General features: G+C 40.2%; 1 protein-coding gene across 14 annotated transcripts in view; it reads left to right on the forward strand.

The window, feature by feature from the left end:
- Window positions 1-22,070, forward strand: part of ADAM22 (ADAM metallopeptidase domain 22) — a 135,597-nt gene that overhangs the window by 47,640 nt on the left and 65,887 nt on the right. For all 14 annotated transcript variants that reach the window (XM_077174640.1, XM_077174642.1, XM_077174632.1 and 11 more), the window contains one exon: window positions 10,918-10,984. In XM_077174640.1, the coding sequence (XP_077030755.1) occupies window positions 10,918-10,984 (67 nt within the window). The remainder of the gene's footprint in view (window positions 1-10,917; window positions 10,985-22,070) is intronic.

Here is a 22,070-nt window from a genome sequence, read left to right on the forward strand (position 1 = left end):
GCCAGGCAAATTTGACTTGGAACAGCATTAGGAAATGGATTTTTTTGCTTCTCTGAAGCTAGCTGTACTCTTGTAGTTGTGTATCCTAAATGAAGATTGATGATTGTAAGTTTGAGGGAGCTGTGATAATTTCTTGGACTGGAGTTAAGTGATTAGTGTTGTCTCAGAATCTGGCTCCTGAGGATTCAGTGGTTAAGGGACTCTTGTCTTCCCACTCTTCATTCATTTTTAAGATGTGCCATGAATTTTATTTCACAAGCTTTTGTGTCACTTGTCATGTGTGGATATTTTGAGATATTTTCCCAGTAATGCAGCCTGTTTCTTCAAGAAACTTCTTTCCTTGTCTCTCTTAACTCTGCAATTGGAATTTTTTGCTTAGTTTCAGGCTAAAGTCCTGGTTTGTCCACAACTGAGGCATGAGACCTTTGACTTCTGATCCACACAATGACCCATGCTATTAAAATTGACCTTCTTTATCAAAATAGAGACATTATAGTGCTACAGGAGTTAGTTTCAGCTTCTTGCTCTTTAAATTGACTGTCACTGAAGATGTTCTTCATGTCATGACTCATTTTTTCTTAGCCCCTCTACCAAGAAGAGGCTTTTTCAATGTCTTAGAGTTTCAAGCCCATTTCTATTTTTTTGAGATTCTATCACATTTTCTTCTTCAGAATAGTTTCTGGAAACTAATCTAGTTCCCAGATTTAAGGTTTGTAATGTTTTAAATTGAAACTATTTTTAGGTATACTTTTTTCTATAGTTAACATCCTTTGTGAGCCAACATAAAAGTAGGGGCAACCTTTATTCCTGGTCTTTTTTTCACTGATATATCTCAGGTACTTCAATGGTTGATGCAATCACTAGATTAACAAAAACCCTAACTTCTCTATAATTTTTCAATCTATTTATGTGAATACTCCATATATAAAAACCACACTGTTTAAAATAAATGATTCTTGGTGACTACTGCATAAAAGATTATTGGGGCATACAACCTTTCAAATATTCAGGACAAAATGCAAAGTTCAAGCAGCAGGTAACCATGAGTGTTAGGGGGTGATTGTCCTAAGTGCTTATAAAATCAATGATGGCACAGTGGGGGAAAGCTTTGCTGTCATTAAGGGTGCACATTTTAAGATGGGTATGTTCAATGTTGGTGCCAAACTCTCTTGAAGAGATACTGACTCCTTTTCTGGTCTTTCTTGGCATCATGCAGACGTAGGCAGCAGTGGCAAGGATGGGCTGGGGAGTAAAGGAGGTGTAGGAATGTGACCAGGGAGAGGGAGGTAGTTATGGTGAGGTGGAGTTTGGAAGAAGGTGAAGAAAGGCAGAAGCTGAGGCAGAGCATAATTTGGCCCCTTTGTATTCTTATTTTCTGCATCTTAATTTTTAAAATTTTATTTCTGTAATTATGCACTGTTTGTTGTCAATGTAAGGCAGCCTGAAGGTGAAGCAAGGCTGTGCTGGCAATGAGGTTTGCTGGACAGCCCCAGTTTCCTGTTGCTGGGTTGGAAATTGTGCACGTGCAAAGCAAGTGGTGATGCCTGGTCACTTTGACAGGGGTTTTCTGCATGACTCTGGACAAACATCCCCCACACTGAAGCCTTCACCCTTTTCTGTAGTGACAGTTCCTTGTTCTTCAGGTACCACCAGGAGGACACTTGGGATCAGCTCTGAAGAGCTTCAAGAGCTCCAGAGTTGTCCAGGCTGCAACACAGAGCAGGACACATCTGAAATGTGTTCAGATGAAAAAGACACTGTATTTCTGTGATATATGTGCTGCCAAGTTTCAGACTGGGCACCCAAACCAAGCAGATAGTTTACAGAATTTCAGTAGTGAGGGAAGTGCTGACTGTCCTGAGGAGCACTACATGGAGGACTCAGTATTTGTGTTGTGCAAATACTTTGAGAGAGCATAATGGATAAGTTCATGAGTGAAAGAATAATTTGTAAATTTGCTCCAGGGGAAGATCAAGTATACAGTAACTAGAATGTGAGGGCAAATCTTGAAGTAAGCTACCAAATAAAAATATTTAATAAAGTCCTTTCACTAAATGATAACAGGTGTCCTGTACAAAATGTGTGCGCTTGTTTTTAATAGCATGAAGTCATGCCAGGGCCATGTATAATACTTTATAATACTTACACATTTAATTTCTCAGTGTTTCTCTTTCAAGATAGCATTTATGGACAATACACAGAGAGTTGGATTGAAATATGGTTGAAATCACGAGTGAGTTTACTTGGGAAATGGTTTTCCATGTAGTATAAAACAGCTTGACTATATGAAGAGGCATATTAAAAACCAGGATTAGACCTCACTAGTACCTTTGTGCAGGGAAATGTATAGCCTGTGCTTCTCGTGTGCATTCCTCTTCCCTTTCTCAATGATTTACCATCCTCTCAGGTACTAAAATTAACTGTTTTATCCTGACTTTTAAGTAGCAAGTGCATGAGCAGAAAGACATTGAGGAAACTGCTTTGTAGTAAGGGTCTAAAAATACCTGCTCATTTTAATAGGATTTCTGAAATTTCTGTAAGAAAAAAAAGAAGTAATTGCTTAAATAATTACTGGTGTAAATTATTCATCAACAAAAAAAGAGTGAGGTTTTATTGACACTTGCATTGCCATCATTACTGTCACGAAAGCTCCTGGATAAGTAGCAAAGTGAACCTTGCCCAGACTGCTTTTAGCTCTGCCTGTGAAAACAGAAGTTTAGAGCTAGAAAAATCCCATTTCACCTTTCTGCCTGACAAGAATCTTGCAAGCACCAGCTGTCTGCTCTTTCTGCTTGTTAAAGTCTCTCATATAGTGCTAGGGTATCTTGTGTAGCAGTGTCTTCCCATGGATACTGGGAAAGCTCTGTGTGTGTGTGTGCAGATTCCTTTTTAGTACACTAGATTAAATCTCTCTGTTGTCTGAAAGAGAATACTGTAGTCACCATCCCTCCATCACCAGCAGCATGAATTAACTGCCATGTTGAATTTGTGACCTTTGCAGTGCTTGTGCCTCATAATATTTCATTATGCCTTACTTAAAAAAACCCTATTGTTATATATCATATCAGATGCTATTTGCCAATTTCTATATTCTAATAATAATGCAAGAAATAGAATTAAAATATTGTTAATATTTAAGTTTCCATAAAAAACAGAACCTGAAATTATGATTTTGGAGCTACTTAGTTATGTTTTGCTCTTAGTTTGGTGTGGTAGGGAGCTTTATTCAGATTTCCTTAAAACATACTGATAAGAAACTTGTGGTGATGTGAGTAAATGGTTAGTTTTTAAGCATGTCTCTTCCTAGCTGCAGATGTTAAATACAAGCTTTTAAGTCTTTTCCCCTGGAAAATGCAAGCAGTATCTATTCATCTTTACATTCTCACAAAATTGCCCATACAGTCATTGAGATAGAGAAGTTCAAACTGAATTGCAAACATTGTAAAGGACAGGCCAAAAAGTCCCTGGTGTGGTAACTGCAGATGGGGAATGGCCCTGTAGAATGGCACTGGATGTACTTCAGGTGCAGTTCACAGGCACAAGGCATGTCCAGCAGAACATGCTCATACCAGCCTGAGCCTTCCAGCACTGCTGCTGCTCCACAGGTTTTCCTTTGCCTTGCAGCTATTATTGTGTGCTCTCTCCTTTTCTGTGGTAGTAATAGGGGCCATGTGTGTAATAGAAATCTGGTGAAACTAAGGAAGAATGCTTTCAACCTGCTTAAACCTTTTCCCTTCAAGAAACGAAGCCAGTTCAGAAATGAAACACGTGCTGTTTGTAAGCCAGAACTGTGAGACTTCTTCTCTAAAGCCAGAGGTGGAGGCCCTGCTCAGGGCTGCAGAGCTGCTCTGCAGTTTGCTCTCTGTGCTAGGCTGCAGGGCAGTTACTATCCTGTCCTGCAGGCACAGTAGCTATTAAGGGATAAAGGAATAAGTGTATTTTCAAGTCAGATGGCATTAGGGATCTAAGTGAGAAGCCCTGGAGAGGAAAAAAAAGTGAGCAAATGTTAGTATTTGGAAGAAACATCATCAGAGATTCAAGTTGTGTAATTTTGTGAAATGTGAAATTAAGCTCCAGGAAAGGACTCAGAGTGGGTACTATTCAGCACTTGTGTATAATCCTTTGAGAATTTAACCCATTCTTAAGTCCCTAATTTCTTTTTGAAGAAAGCCTTAAATAGTAGGAATAGAAAAACTAAGAGATTTCTTTGTCCGTTCTCCCTTTCATATTAACTGCAACAAGGACAGAAAAATATGGTAAGAATATTTTAAAAAGGGGTGAAACTTCAATTTGTGTAGACAAGAAGTGGCTGCTTTTCTCAGTAGTTTTTTCCTTCCTCTGAGTAGACACTCTGAAAATTGCTGCTGTATCTACGAGAAGCTATCTAATTCTGATTGATTAGTCCATTTGGCTAACTTAACAGATACAGTCATTAATTAAATTAGCCATCCACATAAAAAGAAATTCAGCAATTCTTTTGATGGGAAGGAGCAGATGAAAGTTTTAGAGTTGTGGCTATTAAAGCATAGAGTATGGAGATAGCTAATCCCCCCTGAAGTGAAAAGAAAGATCATGTATGAGCAGAGAGGTTTCTGGGTAGTCATGAGGATAAAGGAGAATTAAAGTGTCCCGTGTAGTGAGATACAGAAATCTGCCAGCTAAGTGGCTTTTTTGAGTTTATCTTGCTGTATTTTTTAGTTAGCTCATGGCTGATACTGAAAATGTTCCAGGACTAGAGTGTAATGCAAGATAATACAAATTGTCCTTTTTACTCTTACTGACTGGCAGATAGAAACATCCATTCTGTTCCCTCTCATCCAGTTTTCCACTTTCTTGCTCTTTGTTTTACGACAATCAACCTGCCTTATCTTTCTTGGTGCACAAGATGGGCTGTACTAAAAATGTCCTCTGATAGCCACTCCTTCCATAGCTAATATTTCTGTTAATAATTGTTAGAGCATGTACACCACTGGGGGAGAATATTTCATTTTGTGGGAAGCTTCCTCATCTTCATGTGCCTGGCACCCTGACAGTGCCCATTCCTCTTACTGCAGCTCTCTTGAGCATGATGTTTCAGGAGGCTTCCTTCTCACAGCTGGCTCTGCCCCAGGGCTAGCATTAATTGTGTAGTTGATATGGCATCTATCTCTTATCAGTGTCTCCATCATTTCCTCGAACCTGTTCTTTTCTCTTGAAGGTCTCCATATGTCTGCTGATAATTTCCTGCTGGCATTCGACCCATCCAGACCTTTCTGCTGATTTCAACTAAAACCTTGTCTTCCTTTTCAGTAGTGCATCTTCCCTCAGATCTCTCACTTGATGTTCTTGTCTGGCATCATATTAAACTGAAATTTCAGGTGTACATAATGGAGAGTTGTGGAGACAAGTGAGGGTGAATAAATGATAAAGAATTTCTACAGTGTTTGAGGAGACACAGCAATGATATCAGATTATCATGAAGCCAGTATTTGTAACATTGATGCTGACAAAGGTACATCATAGTACTATGTTTATGAACTCCCTTTATTTCTACCTTTCTTAACTTTTTAATTCTTCCTATGACCTCTAAAGAGAACCCTATAATTTCTGCTCTTTTTCTTCTGTAACTGCTAGGCTTTTCAGTCTCTTAAATCTGGAGAGCTAATTTTTATTCAGAAGCTGGTGATAGGCATTTTCCGTCTCTATTTGAAAGTTTATATTAAATTTACAGGGATAATTCCCAGGTTTTCTCCATTTCTTATTCAAATGCAAACCTCTTCCTTTTAAAAACATCTTTTATCACCTTTTTTCCCCCCTTCTTTTGACTTGAAGTGCTTTGTAATCTCTTGTTTTGTCTTTTTGTTTCTTAAAACACTTGACCTGTTCTGTCCTCTTTTGTCTTGCCACCATGTTTTTTTAACCTTTTTTTCTTCCTGGAGCAGCCTCTTTCTGCTGGGGAACCCATCTATATCCCAAGCTAATCTCTTTTCATGGGTCCCCAATCCCAGCTTCGTTTTGGTAAACTGTTGATTCAAGGTAGAATTTAGGTGCATGTATGTGCATCATCTTGGATAAGGATAATTTCCTTAGTTGGGGGCCTATTCTGTAATAAAATTCACCCAGCTTATGCCTCTTGTGTACTGTTGTGACTGGGAAGGTTGAAAGAGCAAAGAGGATTTTGCTCTTTTTTTTTTGTTGTTGTTGTTCTGGCCGTTATGCAATTGAGTCTGTATGGGATGGGCTCATATGGACTTTAGATAATGCTTCAAAAATGCTGCTGCTGTAAACAAAATGACACCACTTAATTTGTGTACACTGAAATAACAAACCTCTGACAACAGAATTGCCATTATTAGTGTAGCAGTGTTTTTCCTTGTAAAAGCAACAGATCACATGTGCTTTTTTTTCCTGTGAAATGTTTTATTTTTAGGTGTTAACATATGCAGTTTTTTCCCATGCCTTTTCAAAAATTTTGTACCAGTGCCTCAACAAATATTTCTGAAAATCTCATTCTGCAATATTGTCAATGATAGTGATGGTGGTTTTTTTCTCTAATTTTTTCATCCCTTGTGTTTCTAAGACTTTTTTTTTCACTATCTGTTTTTTGGGTTTTTTTACATGCCAGTTTTATTTGTAATTAATACTAAAACTACCACTTAAGCTGACAAAGATGGTTTCTAGGATAGATCAGCAGGCAAGCTAAATTATAGCATAGGAAAGTGTGCATTTATTTATGTTGAAATGCATATTATTTTAATGCTTATTGTCTTATCTTGCTTAAATAATTTTAATCATGTTTCACAAGTATTTTAATCTAGATTTTTGTTTGTTGTAAAGGAAGGCCTTCTATTAAAATGATGCAGTTCTGTGCCTGTACTGTTACTGGAGACAAAACATGACTCCACCCAGGAGGTGACTTCTGGCCTGAGTTTTTAAGATTGTGTATAGTGGTTAGTTTGTAGCTTAGTTTTTAATAGCATTGGTTGCATTACTGGATCTGCAAGAGTCTTGTGGTTTTTATGATATTTTCAGTGCTGTGAATCATAGTAATAAAGCACATGATGGCTTCATTTATGGGTTTTTCTACTGATAAAATATTCTCAGACATACCTGCCATGTTACTGAGGATAGGCTTTAAAAATATCTCTACATTTCAGATCTGTGGTCTGCTTGCAAGCTGTGTCTCAGTCCCCAGGAGCTGGGCAGGCAGGTGGCCTTGTGGTGTTTCCCTTCCAGACAGGCTCATTTCGGGAACCAAGGCATTTGTGACATACCTTGAGAGGGGTGGGAATGCCAGCAGCTCCCCAAATGTTTCCAGCTTTTTTGTCCTCAAAGTAAGGACTGAACAGGAGGAAAAAAATGGATGGGCCTGTTTAGACATTGTTCTTTTGGCTTACTTTGAAAGTAAATCCAACTTGAACAGCCTGGGAATGTCCATCAGTGGGGTGTTGGGTGGGAGAAGAGCAGCTGACTGACCATCAGCAACCCTGGAGCTGGATGCCACGGGACACTGTGTAACCCTGGGGAGAAGCAGGACCTTCCAAGGTGCAGGCAGAGCAGCCCAGGCCAGGCCAGAGGATGCTTGGCCAACTGCCCAGTGCCAGGAGCCCAGGGCCAATAGTGAGGGAAAAGTGGAAGAGCTGAGCAAGCATGTATGGGGCTTCTCCAGAGCTCTTTTCCAGGACTCCAACACTTTGTGTCAGGTGCAGTGTCTGTGTGTTTAGCAGCTCCCAGTTACATACACTAGCTTGTCCATTCCCAGCTTGAACCTGTACAAACCTCCAGCATTCATGCTTTCCTGCACTATGTTGAACATAGTGATTTCTGATTAGTTTTGAGGTCACTGACTTCTTTTATTACCTTCTAATTCTTGTGTTGTACAAGGCAGAGAATGATCAATGTCTTTGTTTTCTCATGCCAGACACAATTTCCAGATTTTTGAGAACATAACATATGATCTTCCAGAACATTAAAACATTAACAGCGTTGTCTTTTAAAAAGTAATAATTTTGTTAGACCCACATGAGAAGAACCTGTGTTTCTCCTTGTCATCCCCCCAAATACAACTCTAAGGTCAGAGTTAAGCCATTCTCTTTGATCTTAGTCTTTGTACTATATTCTTACTTTACTGTCTTACATTTTATAATCTCTTGCATCTTTCTTGGCACGAAAACCTTTGTGTCCATCCGATAGGGAGGATGACATCTGTTTAACTGAGTCCCTTTGAAATAACAAAGAGTAAAGGTTGAGCCCTAAGCTATAAAGGAATCTTTATTAAAGTTATGGAAGCATAAACTTCTGCTCAAAGAATGTAGTCAATGCTGGGAAGCTGTATCACTAACTTCAGCAAGCTAAACTAAATACATTTTAAGAGAACATCTGTCTAAATTACTGAATCTGGAAATGCATACAAGACCTTATAGAAGTCTTTGAGCTTCCCTCAGGGCATGAGTATCCTCAATATTTAATATTGACTTCTAAGAGGAGTCAGAGTATTGCAATCAGTAACCCAACAGCATCTCTTTTAGGTGCTCCTCAGTAATGGGTCATCTGCAGGCTGTGCCAGGCATCCATACAGATATTGGGGCTGGCCAGAATTAAAGGGGTTCATGCTGGTTCTGCAGCAGCCAAGGGAGTCACTCACTCTTTCTTTCACCCTTATTGAGAGCTGCTCATTACATCCTTTGCTCTAAGGCTGATTGTACCTCTTGTCAAGGGATTTCAGTTACTTAATGCAGTAAAACCATGGTTTTGTGGAACCCTCCCAAGTGTATCTTGATGAGTGCCAGTGCTGACACCAAGAGTATTTTGATGAGTGTTAGCTCTGGCACCGAGGGTGTTTTGATGAGTGTTTGTGCTGACACAAGGCTGGTTCAGGGCTTGCTCCTGAGGGGGCACTGAGACTTCCTGCTTTCAGCAGTGACCAGCTGTGAACTCACTGAGTCAGAGGAGAGCCCACCTCAATTGTCCCATGGATGCTCCCATTCAGAAATTTGTTAGCATCCCTCATTTTGTTGCCTCTGTCCCTTACACTTAGACACAAAATATTTTTTTTTAACATCCGATTTCCATTGGCTCATTGACAGTCCTTATGCCTTTGAGATTTTGCCAGTATCTTCTATAGCCCAATTAGTTACTCCTGTATCGTGGTGTGTAAATTGAGGTCTGTTCACATTCCCTCACAACTCCATTTTTTGATAGACTTCAGGAGCCCCTCTGCATTTCCAAGTACTGGAACTTTGTAAGCAAAGCTGTCCAGTACCTGTCTGCAGTATTTAAAAAGAGGTCTCCTTTGGGCAGTGATATTACTCATACCTCAGTTTGACTGGAAATACATCTTTGACATATTCTGGGATGACAGCTGTGTTTTCCAGGAAGAAATTCTATTGATCTGCCAAATCATTTTGCCAGAAACAAGTGTGGTCATATCTCTCTTCCTTATAAACCAGGCCTTCCAAAAATTTAATAGAAATTCCCTCCAGCCCTTAAGTGCATAAATTTGCTGTTTGTACAATTGAATTTGATCCTATTTCTAATAACCAGTCTTGAAGATCATCCAGGTCTTTCCTATGGGAGTTTTTTCAATCTTTTTTCTTTTCCATGCTTTCCAATTTAATGTTATCAGCATATTTCATTGGAATGCTCCTGAGTTTTGTGCCTAGGTAATTAATGCAAATATCAAGCTGGCAGTTTTTAGGGATGATATTGGAGGATCCATACTTCCAACTTTGTCCTGCTTGGGGCTCACTCAGGGTAGTCACCAATGTCTCTGAGCAAAAATGTCCATGGTCCTGCTGCCTGCTTGGCCAGGATAAAGATCTGGAAAGCTGAGTAGCCACTGCCCTGGGGCTGCTCTGCTGCTCCTGCCCTCCCTCATCAGGTCAGTTCTTGTCTATGCTCAGGTGCTTTGCTATTTGAAGGAGAAATAATAAATTTTTGCCTCTTCTGCTGAGCAGGTTTGTGCTCACTGCCTCCTGCCCCAGTGGCCAACCTGCCTCTTGCCAGGTTTTCTTTACCAATTCGTCATCTCTTCCAGCTTAATTGTCACTGAGGTGGAACAATAACAAGACTTTATACTGATTTAATCTCAGTAAAATTTTGTAGTCTTTGAACCTGCTTAGTGAAATTTACGATGTAGATAATGTGGTCTCTTCCAATCTTACCAATTCTGTGATTCTGTGGTTTGCCTGACTAGAAAATAACTATGAGGAAGATAATTTGACTGGTTTAGCATTTGAATGGCTTAGTAAATACAGCCTGCATTTAATTTATATATGTTTGCCTCAGGTCTGATTGTTTTTTCTCCTTGGTGTTTGTTCCAAGTCCTTGTGTACTTGGAGGCTGGGATTGCTATTGCCCAGAGCCTTTTCCTCTGGCATTGCTGAAGCTGCAGGGCTCCCAGGGAATGTGTTCATCTGCACTGTGAGTCTGCCTGGGCTGCAGCTCCTGGGGCCCATGGCTTTGCCTGCCCATGCAGTGTTCACCTGAGCCACCATCTTGGCCTTACAAGGTGATGTCATTGTGTCCTTTGAAACCTGCCAACACAGCTGCTGTTTCCCTCAGACTCCAACTGATGTCCCATCCTTCTGCTTTTTTGCTTTTTTTGAAGTTCACCTAACTTCTGTGCTGTTTCCTTTTAGCAGCAAATAGAGGAGTCTCTTGAATTACAGTCAGTGTCAGTGGTTGGTTTTGGACCTTCCATGAAGAAACTCCCCTCAGTTTTCCTTGTCCCACCTTCTGCTATGGAAATCAGTATATCCCATGCGCTGTGTAACTCCACTGGACATAGTTGTTTCAATGATTTTTATGAACATTTTAGGGAAAGTATCTTGCAGGTTTTGCCCTTTTCAAATGTAAATGTTTAATCAGTGCTTGCTGAGAGGTAGTACAAGAACACATGCACGAGGCTCACAGTTCTTTCTTTTTGTCTTCTTGCAGTGACCTGCTGTCTTCTGAATATCTTGAGAGGCATATCGAGCAAGGTGGGAAGACAGTGGAAGTTAAAGTAAGAATTTCTTTTTATATTTCTCTTTTTTAATTTGCTTGGCTTTTGATGTTCATGAAAACTCACATATTTTTGTGAAAGGAGGGATAACTGATTTTTCAAGTGATTCATTTTCCTATTCTGAGGCAAGCATGTTTCTTGTTTTCTAACTTTCAGCTTTCAACAAGGCAAATACACTCCTTAGCCAAGTTTAGTACATTAATGTTTATATCGAAATGGTATCCATGAAAAATATATTCATAGTAGTTCTTTTTGCTAGTAAGAATACTTCACTTTTGATACTTCATGAAGAAAATATTTTTGTTTTGGTAGGTAGCATTTTCTCATTGTACCAAACCTCAAGTTTGGTATGTTATGAGCTTCTTTGTAAATTTGAGAATAGCAATATTTATTGTATAATATTTCCAAATATCTAGTCATAAGTTGTGTGTTTCTTTCTCTGTGTGTTTGTTGGCATAGTCACTACAAGATGCTATTTGTTGCTGTTGTCTTGTGTGAAATGTCCCACAGCCTTTGCAGAAGTGTTTTATTCTTTGCATGCAAAATGGGAGATTTTTCTTGTGGACTCTGTATTTGTTAGGACTTATTTTGTAGATGTCAGCTATAATTTTTGTATCAATTACTATAGATTACTTAGAGTGTTCAGAAATGTATTATATATGGTACAAAATGGAAACTCTAAATTTGCCTATCAGGTAAATATTAGGTAAAATTTTGTTCAAAGTTTACATTTTATTAAAAGAAATCCCCCAAATTGTTTTACTAAATCTGAGATAATAGAAATACTTCAAAAAAAATATGTTAATCTCTGCAGCGTGAAAGTGGAAATGGCAATGGGCAAAGCAGTCCTTTATCCACTGGATAGCTGAAGATGCAAGTTTCTTTTGGTTTATTCCCTTCTGTCATTTGCAAATAGGAAGTCTGCTCTCCCACTATTATCTAGATAATAGTCTGCATACATTATCAGACTGAGGCAAACACATACGTGTCCCATTAAACTGTAAAGACTAATTTCTCAGTCAGCTCTGCTCTGCAGTCAAGAAGTCTTGCTTGACTGAGGTTCAGAATATGAGTCAAAGCAGAAATAAAGATAATAGCTGATATTAATAAGAGAAAAAACAACCCATTTGTCTGCATTAAGATATATATATATGCAAGTTAGTTAAGTTAATCCATCACTGTCACTGAATTGTTCCTGATGAGCAAGCCTTAATCAAGCAAGGAAATGTTTGAAATCAGCAGCTCTTCATATCTAAGTAATGTTTAATTGAAGGGAAAGTGATGGGAGGATCAGGCCTTTCAGAGGAAGGGTCAGAAAATGTTCTGGGTAAAATAGCTGTGAGCCTCAAGGGTCCCAGAGATTATTTCCCCTTGACTGAGATACTGAGCCAGGGTCAGGGTATACCTTCAGGGATGGCTATCACTGCTTTGCTCAGAATTCTCAAATCTGCCTGAAGGAGAAAACTATCATTGCTGCATTGAGCTTGATACTTGAGATGAGCTGAATTGGGAGTGAAAGGGGCTGCAAAGACTGCACTACAAGGGAGAGGGCTTGCTGTTCAAGTGGTGGGTTTCCCTCCCATGCTGCCCTGTACCATGAGCAGGGGGCCAGGGGTGGCTGGGCTGTTCAGGTGGGCTCCTCTGCCCCTTCCATTCCACTGCTCCAGGGGTTCTGGAGGCAGCAGTCCTATGGAAGCATGCTAGCAAAGGGGATGTAAGGTCTTTGCTTGTTTTGTTGCACCTGAGTGTGTGGGATTGGCAGGGAGGGAAGCAGCTGCTGTGAAAAATGTCAGAAGAGCCTGGTGGCCACAGTCATGGGAACATTTTCATAAAAGTTCAGATACCAAAAGATTTTTGGAAAAATGCAGGCTACTGAGTACATTTTAATACCAGACACTGCGTGAGGCTGATTTCAGTGCTCAATAGCTGTTTAAAAATTAATCTGGTTCCCTCTGACCAGTCAGTATTTTTCAGAGCACCTGTAAGTTCTTTTGAGAGCTTTGTTTGTCTGTTGAACGATTTCTGAAAAGACTGGCAGTATCTGTTTGCTTTGGTTTTACGTCAAATGTTTTGAAAATCTTATTGCAACTATAAGAAATTTCCATGATGGTGATTTATTACCTTTGATTACTGTTGGAATTCTTTACCATAACTGGTAACATAATTATTATACTGGATTTTAGGGGTTGTGCAGATTGCTTAGATACTTACTTAAAAACAGCTAGTGAAAGGGTGCAACTTATGGATAAACCACAAAATATGCACTCCACTATGCAGCATATTCCAAAGCAGAAGCTGAAGAGGTATTTCAGAAAGGAGACAGGTTTCTATCAGTTGCTTCAACATGCTGCTCTTCACCCATCTCTGTGCAGTTTATCTTGGGCTGTAGGCAGAGACAGAGGCGGCCTGGCAACATCTCTCTTGCTGCTTTGGTGGGAGAAACAGTGACAGAAAGAAAATGTCCATCTGCCATCCACTGCCAGCTGCAGGCTTTGAGCAAAGCTGCTCATAGAGCAAATGGCCTCCTCTGCTCATGGTCTTCTTACCAGAGAGGTGTATCTTAAAATTCATACACATTGCCCCTTGCATTTCTCTGGGCAAGAAGACTGCCCTGACACACAAATCATCGGTGCTGCTGTTGTGCCACCAGCAGAATGGGAGAATTTGAGGCACGGTGTGAAGGCAGCTGTACATGCAGCAGCTTGGGAATGCGTCTGGAAAGCGGATCCTGCCTTGGCTCATATGCAGTGTGGAGTTGATAACTACTTTTGCCACTCCTCCCCCTCTCCTTCCCTCCCAGTAAAACTTCCTGTGCTGGAAAACACATATGGATCTTCTGCCATTACTGGGATGCTTCAAAGAGGAGAGGGGGGCAGGGGAAGGGAGTAATGTGGTAATGTTTATACCATAAAAAATAGCACTTTTTAATAGCAAAGGGATTTTTACTGCGAGAAGAATCCTCAGTTTAACATACCTTTTTATCATAAGAAGACATTACATTATGTTTTATTCCTGCATAATTATTAATACATTAGACCATTGTGAAGGTGAAAGATATTAAAAATGTTTTTGCAGGGTGCCAGCATTTAGCTGCTGCAGAGGAGAGGCTTCTTGTTAATTTGGCACAGTTAGGCAGCACCTAACACATTCTTATTAAACCAGCAGCAGTGTGCAATGCCTAAGAGAAACAGAAGGAGCTAGATGCTCAAATTATTTCAGTGTTTCCCCCCACACCCTCCTTTACTGTACATCTCATCTCTACTAGGAAAGCAGGAGTGTTGGCCTAAATTCCTTCTGGTAGCAAAGAGAATAATCAATTAATAAGAAAGAGAAAAACCCTTCTTCCCTTCTTGGCATTGCCTTTTCCTGATTGTGTCACTCCAGACCATCCAATGCTCATAGCACATCAATACTCAACCTGTGTGTACCTAATGTTGTTGCAATATATCTGTGTGTCCTTTTATCTCTCTTTCTCCCCCTTTTTTGGTTGTCATTCTGTCACTGATGCTGTCAGTGAGATGAAAGGCAAAAAACAGCTATAGTGCTGAGTAATTCACATTGCTGGATTTTTCACCCTCAGAAGAAATAACTGATATCTATTCAGTGATATTTTCTCAATAGAATGTTTCAGTTTTCTTCTTCAGAGTGTGTAGAAATAAATGTTTCTGCTTGTATTTCCCCAAAACAATGTACACTTCTACAAGTTCTTAGGAAATTGCTTTCTGAAAAAGATTAAGCCATAAAAAAAATTCAGTCAGAAAACTTGCACAGGTAGAGGTGTGGTAGATAAATACCAGAAAATTTTGATGGCATGTGTAATATGAGTATAGAAGGAACTATATTTCATAGGCAGTCCTTAAAGTCTAAAATTCTTGAGTGTGGTGGTGTAAGCACAGCATGTGCATTATGGGCACAAAATTACAGTGAGAGTGCTTACAGCATAAACTGCTGCTTTTTGCTTCAGCCTCGCAGCATTTTCCTATGATAGCATTGAACAACATGAATGGAGACATATCAAATGCTAGGTGCTGTTTTTACTCCGTTGTGGCATTAACAGAGGAGCTTTGGCCAGCCTTGTCCTGTGGGTTAGGGCTGCCATGTGGCTGTGTGTCCCCAGCTGTGCCGAGCCCTTCCGCTGGGCCCTGCAGAGCTCAGACCATGCCCACTGGGCTTGCTTCAAAGCACCCACAGCCATCCTGCCCAGCTGGGGGCCCCAGCACGGCCTCCTGCTCTCTGGGGGTCCCAGCAGAGGGGCCACCATTGGGGTTTGGCCAATGGAGGGTTTGGGGCAAATGCATTTTAGTGCTGCACAGCAAAGCAGAGCTGTTAGCTTGCAAAAATAGTCATTATGTTGTGTGCATTGACTAGTAGCGTGTGCAAGATGACTGTTATTGTAGCTCACAGCTATTTTAATGCTTCTGCACAAGGAGGAAAATTACTGTTCTTCATTGCCTTGCTGTGCTTAAAGCCTTGGCTAGTGTGTGCCATGATGTGTATTTGAAGGACTCTTTAAATGCCCTTTTTAAGGAAAAATGATCCATAAGGGAGAAAAATATTAAAATCTTGAAAAATCAGAGGAGTCTGGGTACCCTTGATTGCTTTTTCTGTTAAAGTTTCTCCTTCAAGTCTGGTCTGCTTGAGCAGTTGTTAAAGTGCAGTCCCATGACCAAGGGCAGTGTGTGTCTGTGCACACTTGTGCCTGTGTTTGATGAGACCTTATCCAAGTAGCATTCCAACATTTCATTGTTATCTCCACAGGTACGAACTGATCACAAGTCTACAATAATTTGTGGTGCAGCCAGATTAAACACTTCACCAGTGAGCAGGTCATTTCAATAATTGACTGCTATGTTTCCAGTCTTATAGCAAGGTGCTTCTAACCATCATCTTCCAGTTAGGGCACTCACTGTCTGAAAAGAATTTCCTATTATTCTTCAGGTTTTGGTAACTCACCTCTTTGTAGCCAAAGGGGAAGGTGTTTCAGTTGCCAGGGAAGCATGTATGCTAAACAGGTTTTCCTGTTTGGGATTACCTTTTCTCCTGAATAGTGGAGTGCCAGCTGGGCTGGCAGAGGATGGGATAGGAGTGCAGGAAGACTCAGCCCTGGGAGGCTGGAGCCTGGGGTGGTGGGGAGCTCTGCATGCATCTACCTGAAACTTGCACAACCTGCTGATGAAAACTGAAGAGGAGCAAATCATAAATAATGCAGGAATTATATATGTCTGTTTCTGGCAGAGCTTTTTTGCCTGCGTCCAGAGACTAGAGAAGCTGTTGTTATCAGAAAAATCATTCCAGTCTTGTTTGAGAGAAGACTTTGAATAAGGGTTCCTGTAATGTTGTCACATCTCTGTCTTGCACCCTCAACAGAGCTCTCTTGGCCTCATGGCAAATTACTAACAAATCTAGGCCATAATCTACTTTTTAGTGATAGCAGTAAACTAACTGAAGAAGAGCTGACGAGGAGTCTGTGAGTCTGACACAGTTTAGCAGGGGGTTCCTGCAAGGTTGATCTTCTGAGTGCTCTCATCCAATGTTTTCATTAATGACTAATGTAAAAAAAAAAGTATGTGTATATTAATGAAATTTGCCAACAGTGCAAAACTGAGAAGCCTTACAGTGCAGAGAAGAATCAGCTTGAAAACTGACTATCTTTTGACCAGTGGAGTAAATAAAAAACAAATAGAGCAAATGGCAACTTCTTACACTTAGGGACTAATTATAGGTGCTTGCACTGTACAATGAAAGTTCATAAACTGGAAATTCCACAAGAAGGGGAAGATTAGAGTGTAGTAGTGGAACAGAATGGCAGGATGGAAGCAAACTGAACCCAGAGTATACTGATCAAATTGCTTCCTCTAGGTTTTGACTGGAATTAATGTGTCTTGATGAAGAATTGACAAAACTTTTTAATTTCTATGTGTTTTCAGTTACTCTGGACATCTTTTTTTTTTTTCCAGTATGTCATGCTGTCACACTAAGTCAATAGGCATTGAGAAATATCTCACTTTCCTGTTGTAGCATTATTTAAATTTTGGAAGCAAGCCCTTTGGGGTTTAGAAAATGCAGTGTCCTCTGTAGGATACCAGGGCAAGATAATCAGCCCTCATACATAGTGCATTTGCCTGACCTAATGATCCTGCAGGCTGGCACTTTTAATGTACATTTACAGTAGATTTTTTAAGTATGTTATTACTAGTTATTATTGGCTTACTTTTTACATACATTCTGCTACCAAGGAGAAGAAAATTAAAAGTAACAGTTTTCCATATTAGGAGTCATTCCCAGGTCATGGTTTTGAATATACTACAGTAGAATGAATCCCAGAGCATGATTCATATAGGATTTTGCAGGTTTAATTATCTTGTCTCCCTTTTCTTTGTGACGTAAAAAAAAAAAAAAAAAATCCTGTGGGTTTAACTAGTCCTGCAGGGGAAAAATGTCAGAAAGTGGAAGTCTTCCAGAGCTTAAAAAGTACATTTCACTGTACATGAAAAAGTACATTTCCGCTGGATGTGGACCCCTGTGCTGGTGGGTGGTTCTGCTGAAGTGGCAAGTCAAGCAACTGTGCAACCATCAGGAGTCACCTCTTGAGTGCCCTGCTGCAGTTTTGCCTTGTTCCAGAAGGAGGATAGCTTGGGCTTGCAGAAAAGTCTTGTCTGACTTTGGGCACCTCGTGAGTTATTTTCCACGAGCTGCAACAACATACGGCATCCATAGCCAGAGAGTGGTTGGTAGCCACCAAGTGTTCTGTAATCTCAGACTGTACGAGGACTGAGTATGGCTAAGAGAAATTAATTACTGCTACGACATTAAAGAACATCAAATCACTTTGTAGATGCTCTTATTAAAAAATAAAAGTATATTTTTGGATTTAACTAAATCCCTTTGAGGGGGAATTAAGCTAAGCAAACAGAAGCTGTTGTACTTCTGAAGGAGTGCTTCCATGCAGTGGGCTTTAGCTTGACATCTTTACTTTCTTCATCTTGACTTCTGTAAGCAGCTTTGCCTGGACTTGTCTGTTGTTCCCTATGGATACAGTTCCCAAACTGGCACTGTATTATAAACAGTAGGTTAATGTTTCTAGACACAGCCTCAAGCTCTGTGAATTTCACTTACAGAGAAAGTTCTGTCATTCAAAAATAATGAGCCAATAAGGATATCAGGGTTGTATTGTTTTCATTTTTCCTCAGAACTTTATGTCCTGCTGACTGATTGGTATCCATGTAGGTGTTGTGTTTATAGTAATCTTGTAAATCACATTCTTACGCCTTGGCTTCAGACTCAGGGTAAGCTGATGAGCTGATGTGGCAGATTAGAGTGCGTAGATTACAAGGAATTTTCATATTGTCCCTTAAAATGTTTCCTTCCATTTTCCTGGAACAGAAACGCAGGAGTGGGGCAAAATGACTATCATTTAAATGACTTGTATGCCCTGACTGAGAGACACTAGCCACTGCTACAAGACCTGTCTTAAAGACAGCAACAGAGTGGGCAGGAAGAGGTAACCTTTTCTTCTCTGCCTCATCTTGGCCTGGCAGCTGATAATAAAAAATAATTTCCCCTAACACCAAGGTAAGTCAAGGCAAGAGTCTGTTTTCCAAGCAGATGCCAAGGCAGCTTCCAGAGCAGATGGTGTTGCGTTGGCATGAGCTCTCTGTCCACACCCTGCAGTGTTTTGTGGGGCATCTTCTCTCATAGCTACTGGGCAGTAAACACAGCCCTCATTTGGCCTCTGAACTGGGAAGCTGGGCTGATATCTTGTGCCATCTGCTGAAGGCTCCTGCTGTGAGTCACTGATGGCAGTTGGAGCGAGTCGCCTGCGTGCAGGATCCTGTCACATACACGTGTGTCTGTTTGTTAAGAGTGCTGCCAACAGTCTTTAAACATGGGCATTTTGTGGAGAAGGCTTAGAGGCGGCTGTGCCTTATCCTAATTTTGGAATCTCTGATTTCAGAAACTGAAACAGCGTTATAATGTAATGTCACCACAGCGTGTCAGCTCTGAGCTATGTGAGCACATGTGATAGCCATCCTCCTACAAAGGGAGGGCACTGTTCACAATTTCAGAACATTTGGCTTTAAGGAGACTGCAGGCCAGAAACTACTCTGCAAAGAGGTGGTGCCAGGTCCCTGGCGTTGTTACTGAGCTGAGTAAGAGCTGAACTCAGGGCTCAGCACAGCAGGGCCCTGCCAATTGCTGAAGTACCTGTCAATTAGAAGATGTTTTCTCTCATTGCAGAGGTCAAAGTGCCATTTTGACTCTTCTATTTACTAATAGAAACCCATTCATAACAAGCTGTTTTCTGCCATAGAAGTCAGCGGGCAAGGGTGTATTTTCTTTTCCTTTTGCTGTTGATTGTGCAACCTTAGTTATGTATTTTTGTAACTGGTGGCCCCACAATGGGTAGCCCTTTAAACAGCTTATCATTATCTGGCAGCTCATCATTATCTAGCATTCACAGAATGGTGGCTTGAGCCTTAGCTGGCCTTCTGGGAACTTTCTGCTGCAATGAAAGAGGGAGATATGTTACTAGGATTTGAATTAAACCAGCAATCTCCTTTCCTGTGGATTAAAGAGTGTTAAAATAGGAATATGTAGGAGAAGGAAGGTATTAATTTTAAGGTCAGTGCCTGACTGTTGCATGCATGTTACTGGCCAGCACCTCTCTTAATTGCAGAAAATGGATTACTTGGATATCCAATGTAGAAAGCAGATGGATGTGCATCCTTATTTTCCTCCCCTGGGAAGGTCACAGTGTCTCTGAGGCGAATAACAAACCCTGCCAGTGTATGGTCAGCAGATGCTTTCTGCACTGTGACTGCAGAGAAGAGTGAACTGCTGCCATTAATGACTGTCAGGGCTGTTCTTTCGCTTTACTTATTTCACCCTTTATTATTATGAGTATAGGTTAATGTGTTTTTCATCTCTTTTGTGTCTGCTCAGCAGCTGATGCCTCTCAAAGAAGGGACAAACTATCTTAAGGGATAAAAATGGGAGCAGATTTTATTTGCATTGCTGACATCTGTGTCTTACCATTTTTTAGTATCTTTGCCACGCTATGTACCCAACAGGTTGCAAGAAGACTTGGACTGACATTGGCAAAAGGGTTGCATCTGGTTAGAGATGAACTGTAGCAGTTCACAGGGTAAATAGCCCTAAATTAGGATTTTGCTAGAATTATCCAACTTAAGCATCAAGATGAAGGCTATCTTATGAATTGACTATAATATAAACGGTATAAACTATAATAATGATTATTATATAAACTATAATAATGATTAACTTGTTTTAATTGACCCTTGGGTCATTCTGGTTTTTATTTTTTTATTTTTTGTGGGATGTTATTACATTTTTAGCTCTCCAAATTAATTAACTTTTTGTTAAAAATCTCTATTTTCTGTACTGCCCTCGGACATCACCAGTAGGTTGTCCCTCACGTTGAGAAGGTTCATGCAGGAAGGATAACTTACTGATCCAAGGAAATGGACAACAGAGTGCTATGGGCATTGGCAGAAAACTTGCCTTGCAGGCAGATGTGTGCTGCAGGTTTGTGTCACAGCTGTTGTCACAAGGCTGACCTTGTCTCATAGGAGATGACACTTAGCCTAATTTTCTCCCAGACTCTAGAGTGACCAAGTTCAATTTTAGAGCAGAAGTGGGTAAATGTCCTGCTCAGACTTATGGCTGGCATATGTTGAAGAGTGGTCTGATTTCCTCTCATCTTACACTGAACCATTCCCCACTAGCTGGCAAAGGCCAGTGTGGAGATTTGATTTGCTGGGATGGGCAATTATTGCTTTCGAGAGAACAGAGAGAGGCTCTGTTAGCTACAGGAAGCCAATAGCTCTTCACAAAAGACCCTTGATGTTCTGGACTGAACTGTAGTTGGTGCTAATTTCAACTCTTAAGGGAAGTCTTAATTATCATATGGGACCAGAATATTTTTAGGAAAAAAATGAAGATTTTTTTTTTTTCAGCTTTTGTCTCTTTGCTGAAGATACCAGTAGATAAGAGAGACAGCCCCAGCCCTTCAGGGAGTATTTCCAAGAGCAGAATACAAGAAGATAGATATGATGATCATATTTAGTGTTTGGTGGTCTTAGGTCTCTCACATACTGTGATTTCTCCTCTAACACAGGGCATTTTATGTCACTACCTGCTATCAGACAGGTTTAGTAGATGTCAAACCCAGCACAATTTCAGCCTCAGCACTATAGTGAAGCAGCAACAGTAAACTTCTTGCCCAAAATTACACGTGCTTGAAAAACCTGCCCTGTAGAGTGCCTTGATGTGTCCTGACTCTCAGTACAGAACCACAGAATCATAGACTCATTAAGGTTGGAAATTACTTCCAAGTTCTTTAAGTCCAACTAAACCATGACACTGAGTCCCACATCCAGTGGTTTCCTGAACACTTAAATTCTCAGAATTTGTGGCTTTAAGTACCCATACAGAGGTCAAACCCAGAACCTTGGTGTTATTAGCACCATGCTCTAACCACCTCAGATAATTGCATGCACCAAGTACTTGAAAAAAAACTATCTTCATTTAAAGAAGTGAAAATAATTTTTTTAGCTTAATTTTATTAACTAGCTTGCAGTGACTTATGTTATAATGATAGGAACATAAGTGCATAAATAAAAAATACCTCCTGGATGTTAGCATATAGAAAGGAATGTTTTGTAGTGATAAGAACTGATCCCTGAGACTCAGATCAGAGTTGTGTTTCTATCTCCACCAGAATTACCATGAGCTCTAGTAGATCTTTGAGTTTAACTGATTTGACTAAATAGAGTAGAATTTGTGTATCTCAATTGTATTTTTCCCGGACAAGAATTTAGAGCTGTTTTTGTTATACTTTTCCTTTCTAGATCTGTATGCATAATTTTTCCCATGGATCTATTACAGAATAAATTAATTTGGAGGTACTGTCATGGGACATTTATTTGATTCTCATTTGAAAGATCAAAACACACTTTTGAGCTACAGTCTGGATTCTTAGTATGAAAAAATGTTCCTCCTGGTTGAAAAGACATGGTTTTGCAAACTAATGGAGCCTGAGATTCTATTTCTGGTACATATTAAC

Source organism: Agelaius phoeniceus, chromosome 1 (assembly GCF_051311805.1).
Source record: "Agelaius phoeniceus isolate bAgePho1 chromosome 1, bAgePho1.hap1, whole genome shotgun sequence".
Taxonomy (NCBI): domain Eukaryota; kingdom Metazoa; phylum Chordata; class Aves; order Passeriformes; family Icteridae; genus Agelaius; species Agelaius phoeniceus.